The 8,778-nt window shown below is 47.1% G+C and overlaps 1 protein-coding gene across 2 annotated transcripts; it reads right to left on the bottom strand.

Annotated features, from left to right (window-relative positions):
• Positions 1-6,348: 6,348 nt before the first annotated feature.
• Positions 6,349-8,285, bottom strand: LOC119290958. Of its 2 annotated transcripts, XM_037569669.1 has the most exons (4): positions 8,032-8,285; positions 7,716-7,814; positions 7,528-7,605; positions 6,349-6,486 (listed from the first exon to the last, which is right to left on the bottom strand). In XM_037569669.1, the coding sequence occupies exons 1-4, from the start codon at positions 8,242-8,244 to the stop codon at positions 6,370-6,372; spliced, it is 507 nt and encodes a 168-aa protein (XP_037425566.1). In that variant the 5' UTR covers positions 8,245-8,285; the 3' UTR covers positions 6,349-6,369. The 2 variants fall into 2 exon arrangements, with proteins under 2 accessions (XP_037425566.1, XP_037425628.1); XM_037569731.1 differs by lacking the exon at positions 7,716-7,814.
• Between the last annotated feature and the right edge of the window lie 493 nt (positions 8,286-8,778).

Genomic DNA, 8,778 nt, shown 5'->3' with positions numbered 1-8,778 from the left:
ATCTTCTCCATGGCCTCGGTCATCTGCTCGGCATCGCGGTGCTTCCCCAACCGTGTCCACATCTATAAAAAGAGATGGCATTTGAAGATGACATCAGCGGAGTGAGAAGGGAACTTTTTCCATTGTCATTTTGTTCCTAATAGTCCACAGACCCCACAATAGTGCCCCTACGCATCTCCAAACAATCCGACCACTAGTTCCCTTCTGGGTTTTGCACTATCTGAAGCAAATCAGAGCCCAACGCAGGGCTCCAATTTTGATGAACGCTTCCCTCACCGCGCTCCACGCAAACCTTGCTAACGCACATTGGAAAAAGACATGGTTCACGTCCCTGTGATTCGCACACACGATACACGAGCCATTCGAAGGGTTGTTCCTCTTGGCTACATTGTCCGCAGTTGGGAGGCGATTTTTGAAAATTTGCCATAGGAAAATTTTAATCTTGAGTGGGACTCCTGCCTTCCAAAGCCCTCTGGCAATGTCCAAAGTATTGCCTTCCGCCATCTTGGCATACAAGGACTTAACCGAGAATTTTCTTGAGGCCATCAGGCCCCACGAGACTGCGTCAGCTCCCAAGCTAAGTGTCTCCGACCCAATTTTAGATAGCAACTCATTCCAACTTCCCGTTTCGCTTGCTGTCAAGGGACGTTTAAAATAGATTGCTGGTGGCGACGCTCTAAGGGCCTCTCCAACCATTACATTAGTATCCGTCACTAGTTAAAAGAGGGTGGGGAAACCTGCCAAAGTGGCCTCGAGTCAATCCAGCAGTCAAGCCAGAACCTCGTGGACAGTCCATTGTGGACCTCGAACTGGGCTCCCACCGCAAAGGCAGGTCGAACCGCCTGGATCCCATTCCAGAACGTCGATCCCTTGCATTTGTGTAACATCCTAGAATTCTAAATTTTGGAATGTTAATTATTTAAATAGAATTAATTTAAAACTTGTTTGTGTTGCTTGTTGTTAGTAAATTTTGACTATGAATTTGAAACTTTTGGAGTTTAAATGAATATTAATCGAGAGGGAATAAAAGGACTTTCCCAATAATTCATTTGGATATTATTTTGGGTTTGAGAATATTCAGAATATTTCCAATTAAAATATGAGAGAGGATGACATGACTTAATAATTAAATTAGAAAGTGATGAAACAGTCTTCATGTTAGATTTTTTGAATTTAAAACAATTCCAACAAAAAAATCATAAGAGAGAAGGTAATAGGACTCCTTCAATATTAATAAGTTGGATATGTTTTAAATGTTATTTGCATTTTCTCAGGAGTTCAAAATTATTTCGTGGAACATTTTATGAGTGTCAAAGTAAAGTTTATGAAAATATTATATGTATATTATATAAATATTAGGGATGGAAAAATGTTCACTTGGCTCCATATAGCTATATTTGCTTTTGTGGATGTTCCGGTATTTTTTATAAAATGATTTGGATCATTTATGGAGCCAAAGTCATTTCTGTAATTTTATAAATATAAGAAAACCTATTCCTAAGAGCATCTCCAGCCGCGCCCCCAGAATGGCCTCCCCAGGCGGTTTATTTGCGCCGGCGACGAAAAAACCGCCCAATCGCGCCCCAGGATGCCGAATTCCGCCGACTCGGCCCGTTTTTGCGCCCGGCGCTCGCAGGCCATACCCGATGCACTAGGGGGCGCTCGGGGGCTCCGACGCAAGGGAAAAGCATTCCTAGGGCCACATTGACAGGAGAAAAGTCAAGCCACCCGCCCAGATTCGCCTCCTACCCCCCGCGCTCGGCCGCCACCCTGCGCCACCCTGCCGATCCCGGAGCCGACCACCGCCTGCCGCAGCTAGGTAGACTATCTCCCGCCGGGAAAAAGAAGGGGTTTCGCCGAGGCAGCCTCTCCGCCGCCGCCCCGGCACCTTTTCCGGCGCTCCGGCCGTGCAGGGCCTATACACCGGCGGGCTTGCACCCACCTCGCCCACAAGGTGTTCGGTGAATTGCTCGGCCCGGCGATGGACTCCGAAGATGAGGAGGCGCTCACGGTGTTGCTGGATGAGGAAGCCGAAGCCGACACCCAGGAGCAGGAGCATCTCATGGTGCTCGCCGCCCTGCTCGCGAGCAGTGAGAAGCCGCAGCGAGGTGGCTCGACGCTTGGGCGGGTGAAAGCAAAGAACCGGCATCGTCTGGAAGGCTACTGCATGCTCTACTCGGACTACTTCGCCGATGCTCCATTGCATGGTGAGAAAACATTTCGGCATCGTTATCAGATGAGCCGAAAGCTTTTCCTCCGGATTGTGAATTCCATCCGGGAGTTCGACAGCTACTTCAAGTGTAAGAAGGATTGCACCGGCACACTTAGATTCACCTCCATCCAGAAGTGCACGGCAACTATGAGGATGCTTGCATACGGAGCTCCCGATGATTCACTCGACGACTATGGGCGCATGGCCGAGTCCACCAGCATAGAGTGTTTCACAAATTCTGTTGGGCAGTGGTGGCAGTGTTTGGACCGCAATACTTGAGAACACCCAATGCGGAAGACACTGCTTGGATCCTAGCACAGAATGCAGCAAGAGGATTTCCTGGGATGCTCAGAAGCATCGACTGCATGCATTGGAAATGGAAGAATTGCCCATTTTCTTGGCAGGGGTTGTACAAAGGCGCCAAAGGCGGTTGTAGTGTGGTGCTTGAGGCAGTGGCCACACATCACCTCTAGATTTGACACTCTTTCTTTGGGATGCCAGGAACTCACAATGACATCAACGTCCTGCAGTGCTCCCCGGTTTTTGCCAAGCTTGTTGAAGGTCATTCTCCTCCGGTGAATTTCGAGGTCAATGGACAGGAATACAACAAGGGGTACTATCTAGCTAATGGCATCTATCCGAGATGGTCGACATTTGTGAAGACCATCTCAAACCCTGTGCCAGAAGGCAAGAACGCCTGGTTTGTGAAGATTCAGGAGGCTTGCAGGAAGGATGTCGAGCGGGCATTTGGTGTGCTCCAATCTTGATTTGCTGTTGTCCGGTATCCCGTTCAGGCCTGGTCGAAAGATCAAATGTGGGAGATCATGACTTGCTATGTCATCTTGCACAACATGATCATTGAGAGAGAGCGGGAAGAGCCAGTGTTTGACACTGAACCATACTACAGGCAGGGCCCTCTAGCCGAAGTTGATCACCAGCTACCGGCAACCTGGATTGACTACCTCAGTATGCGTCAGGAGATCCGAGACCCACAGATGCATCATCAGCTGCAGCAGGATCTGGTGGAGCACCTATGGAGGCTCAAGGGCGAGGCCGGAAATGACGTGTGATGAAACTTAAGTTTTTATTTGTTAAAGTATATAATTTGTAGTGAACTATTTATTGAACACGCCGAACTATGTGATGAAACACGTCGAACTATGTGACGAACTAATTGATTTCTATTTGTATGTGAAAATTCATGCCGAAACACGCCGAATATGGGTTGATTCACGCAGATATTGGGTCGTTTTTTGGCCGAAAGTGGACTGAATTCGGCGCCTCGGGGCGACCTGGGGGCGACGGCTGGGTGCCGAACCGCCCCAGCGCCGAGTTTATCGCCGACACACCCACAGGCTGCTCTTTTTCGGTGCCGTGAGGGGCCGAACGGCTAGAGATGCTCTAACCTATTCTAACCCAACAGCGGTCGGCCCATTACCTATCTCCACCCACGCGCCGAGGTAGCAACAGCGCAGGCCGGCCCATTTCCGTAGCGAGCAGCCCACCCGTTGGCTTCGTTTTTTTTCTCTTCCTTCACTGTCGCCGACGCTAGCAGAGGCCCACGCGCCAGCCTCTCCCTCCCTCCCCTGTGTCTCTGACTCACGGGACCCACCCGAGTCTCCTTCTTCCTCACGATTTCTGCAGATCGAAACCAAATCGAACCCCGGTCGAATCCGCTCGAAACTTGGATCTACCCCCACCCCGTTGTGAGCATCCCCTCCGCCTCCTCTTTTGATTCTCGCAAAAACGGAGTTCTTCCGTGCCCTAGCTCACCGTTGCCTCAAGCTTGGGTCTCGCCGGAACCCGCCACTGCCTGAAGCTTCCGTCGGTTCGTTTTGTTGCCGTAAGAGCACACCTAGCTTCCCCTTTGCTCCTTTCGATCCTCCTCTCAACGCTGCACCGTCTTTACTTATTTTCGTGGTTGGAAACACAGTGTAGTGAGGAGCCCGAGCAAACACGACGACGCCAGAGTTCACGCCATCACTGCCAGTCTTCCGCCTACAGAGGACGGTCTCATCGCCGTTTAAGCCACCACTGTCACCCCGACGTACACCGCATCCTTCCGCCACCTCTCCTTCTGGAGGACCACCGGAGGAGCGCCGTCACCCACGCCAGAACCCGCCGCCGTGTTCCCCTGCTTCCGGTGAGCATGCGCGCGCAAACCCCCTTCAGCCAATCCTAGCCTGATACGTGGCCACATCTACAGTAGCCGCAGCAGCTCAAACTCTATTTTTGACAGATTTTTAACCCAATTTCGTTTAGCTATATCTGGTGATCCGTATATCCAAATCGAGTGATTCTTTTTCCTACATGTTCACAATGACCTCTACTATCCAGTAGAGTAAATATTTCAATTGTTCAAACTTTTCAAATTTGAGCGAGTCGAATTTGAATTCAAACTTTCATATGGTGATATCTTCCAGACCGTAGTTTCAATTGATCCCTTTTTCCCATGAAAACATGTGTCATAGACTTACTGATTATATTCTATCGATGCCAAATTCAAGTATTCTTTGACCCATTTTGAATTCAAATTCAATTTAAATTTCAATTCACTATAACGAGAGTTGTATTGCTCCTATTCAATTCTTTGTTTCTACAAATGAACACCTATGTCATATGCTTTCTGTTCAACAACATGTCTGTTGTTTTCCATGTAATTTTGAGCATATTCCATATTATCTAAAATGTAATCTTATATAGCAATCTTTCTATATCAATTAACTCTTTTGAGTTCATTCCATTACCTGTCAGCTTATATTACCGTCAGAACCTATATTATACTTTAAGCCTATATATATTGATTTTGTTCAACCTTGTCATATTTGCTTGGTTGTTCTTTTGATTCTTTCGTATGCCATGGTTGTTTATTTTCTTTCGATTGTGATAGATTGCTCGAAGCGTGACGAGTAGAATTACCAGGAATTGTGAGTGCGACGATCTTCACCAAACGTACCAGGCAAGTTACACCTTGATCATCGTTCAACCTATTTTTTTCTATGCATGTAGTTATACTAGCCTAACCCGCGCGGCGGCACGCCGCGCTCAATGATCTCTCGCAGATGTGCACTCTATTGATCTAAAAGTGGAACAGTGCATGCTCATTTGATGTCAAAATGACCTATAGAGATAATAAACAAATTGAGCATACGAATATATTGAAATCTTGCAAATGCAGGGATACAAAGATACAAATTAAAAGTGGCACATTCTTGAGACAAACAAATTATTCAAACTACATACAGTTCGCTGCGGACAGAGAACTGTATACAAAAACACAAACACATTGTATAGATAAGCTAGAAGTAGCTGCTAGTGGGTTAGATCATCCTAGTATATCCTCCTGCGAGATTGGTGCCTGTGATGTAATGATAAAGTGACTTTGCAAGTTCTTTCATATGTCCGACGGGAGGATGCGCGCCTATATATGTGATAATGGGATTATCGCTGTCTGGGCGCTGGGGATACATACGAATTGGTAATATATCAAAAGAAGCCATTGCATATCTTTGCCAAAATCATTGTCTGTCTTGCAAACTCGTTTTGCTGTGTGTTTACTTGCTGGTGGGCTATATTGAATTGCCATTGCTTTGTTTGAGCCTTCTCTCTTGCTGTAAACAACCTTTCCTTTGTGACTTCAAAAGCATAGTAATTATGATCATTGATAGAAATATTATAGTCTGCACAGATGCATTCTAAGGGCACCTGAGCTGATTTTTCCATTGCTTCATCTTCTGTATTAGCTGCTTCTCCTTCATATGTAATGGAGGATTCTCTGAAGCTATCTTTTTGACGTGGTAGAGCAATTAGTACAGACACTTGTATCATACCTTCATGAACGTACCAACAGGTGTACCCTTGTACTTTTAAGCCAATAGCAATTAGTACGGACGCTTGTATCATACCTTCATGAACATACCAACAGGTGTACCCTTGTACTTTTAAGCCAATTGTCTCACTCACTGTTTCAAGCATTGGTCGTCTTGGAATATACACTATAAAATTCTCATCCTGCATGAAAGAGTTCAAAATTCTCATCCTGCATGAAAGAGTTCGTAATAATATAATAAGTTGCTTACTTGCAAGGAGCAAAGAGAGAGAAAAAGCTAGGTGAGGCCAAGAGCTTACCGAGGTACTTCCGCTTCCATGATTAAAATTCAGTGCTGGATGTTTACCCTTCTTCCTAACTTGCTTTGCCATGGAGGATGCTCTCTGGGAATGATAAGCTTCGTCCATTGTGGTGTACTCAGTTGATGTTGGTCAAGAGTGTCCAACTGGTAATATATAGAGCATGCATAGATGAATGAGTCATCGTTATGTTTCGTTGAGGTTGCCAAATGGCAAGCATTTTCTGCACTCCATTCCAGTAGGTGGCACACTCGGTTCTACGTGGAGATAGAGGGAAAGATGGACGGTTGCATGCCCAGGCTGTGTACAGAAAGCAGCCGAGTCAGACGTGTAACCCTGCTAGTTCAAAGCGGTGGTCTCGTATGACTACAGGAGGCAGCCGGGTCAGACTGTAACCCTGCTAGTTCAAAGCGGTGGTCTCGTATGACTCATTTTTTTCCGGTACTATGCATGCAAATTATGAAAATAATTGTAAGGATGTCATAGCGTACGACATAGAGTGCGCACATACGGGAATGGAAATATTATTGGTATTAAGTAAAAAAGGGGTACATATTGCTGCGAAACAGATAAATAAAGGGCTTAGAAGCTTTATTTTCTAGGAGACAAACAAGAAGAACACTTCTCTGAAAGTGGGTACTAAACTTAATAGAAAATAAAGAGACATGGAATTAGGCTAAACTGGTGATGCCGTCTGCCTAGTAGTCTTGATGTTCAGATGATCCTCCAGCGGGCCGGCCTTGGGACGTGGTCGTATACCCAAACAGGAGGCACACAATTGAACGCCAGCAAGCATATTCATCGGGCTGCAGGCGTGTGCTGCATGCGTCGAGCATATTCATCGGGTTGCACGCGTGCGCTGCATGCGGCGACTATATTAATCGGGTTGCACGCGTGCGCTGCATGCAGCGGTGTATATTCATCGGATTGCAGGCATACACTGCATGCATCGATGAATTGCCGTTCCAGTGCATGCATGCACTGCATGCCCCATGTGTTTCCATTCGACTTAACCTTCATCGTTTGATCGCACATGCGGGCATCTCGTGCCCTAAGGCCTACATGCTAGTGTCTTCTGCACAACGATTAGGCCAACAGTGGCACGTAGAACAAGTAAAAGGTCGCGCTAGCCAAAAAGGACAACAACATGGACAGAAAATAAGCAGAGAAAATAAACAAGAACTGACCAGTTCGCAGAGCAGAGGGCCGACCAGCAGACACGAAGCCGTCAGACGCGGAAGAAGAACCAACAGTAGTGGTCGAACCTGCAGGGAAAAAACAGTAAGTTACCCATATCATCCAAAACAGCAAAAAGAAACACACAAAAACAATTAGAAACACTCCCATACGTGCAGCAAGTACTCAACGCACTCACCAACAGTACAGTCAACAACTCGCTTCCCCAACGAAATCTCCCGACGGCGAGCATCAAGCTCTCCATAACGAAACTACTCCAAGTCAGAACGCTGACGGGCTACAAAATGAAGTAATCAAATAAGCTGACCACAGAGAAACCAAACAAATAGAAGAACAATCCAAGAGACCAAATAAGCTGACTACAGAGGACTACAGAGGAAGCAAACAAGTAGAACAACGATCCAAGAAACCAAATAAACTGACCACAAAGCAAGCTAACAAATAAAAGAAGAATCCAAACAGAAACGCAAGTTGAGAAGAGAAAATAAACTCACCAACCCGGCGGGAACGGAGCGGCCGGCGGGGTGGAGAATCCGCCCTGAGTCGACCTCAGCCAGCTGATCACGCAGCCCAGCGGCTGCCACCCCAGACGAAGAGTCGGCAGGAGGAAGACCCATGCCGACACGGCGCACACGCGCAATAACGGCGGCCCGAATCCCAGGAGGGCGACCCCGACGACGGCGCCCAGAACGAGCAGGAGTAACCATCGCCAAGTGAAGAAATGGCAGCAGAAGTTGGAAGAGAAGGAGCGAAGAAGGACGCAGCTGGAATGGAAAAGGGCCGCAGCGCACAACCCCTATTTATAGCAGCCAGCGAAGTGGAAAAGCACAAATCGGAACCGGCCACTGCACATGCTGCGGAGACTATCGGAAGTGTGTGCAAAAGCGGCAACCGACAAATTGGAGGTTCCAGAAAACGCGGGTGGCAAACCGACTTCAGTGCAGCCGACGTGGTGGGAAAGAAAAGCATCCGAAGCAATGAGCCAACGGCCATGAAGATTCAGACAAAAACAAAGAATAGAAGACACAGCCAATTCGGTCCGCACCGCATGCAACCAATACAAAACTGAGATGAATCCAGAGCATGCAACCAATGGACGGGTGGGTCATCAATTTTTTATAGTTTCCACCAGCAGTTGGTATGCGCACCCAGCCGTGTACCTGTCTACATCCCCCACTAAATCACTTGTCGCCCACCCATTGGTCCAAATTTGTATGATAAGAAAAATTCAAAAAAAACCT

This window comes from Triticum dicoccoides, chromosome 1A (genome assembly GCF_002162155.2).
Source record: "Triticum dicoccoides isolate Atlit2015 ecotype Zavitan chromosome 1A, WEW_v2.0, whole genome shotgun sequence".
Lineage (NCBI taxonomy): Eukaryota > Viridiplantae > Streptophyta > Magnoliopsida > Poales > Poaceae > Triticum > Triticum dicoccoides.
This window is presented reverse-complemented; position numbering and strand designations above follow the sequence as displayed.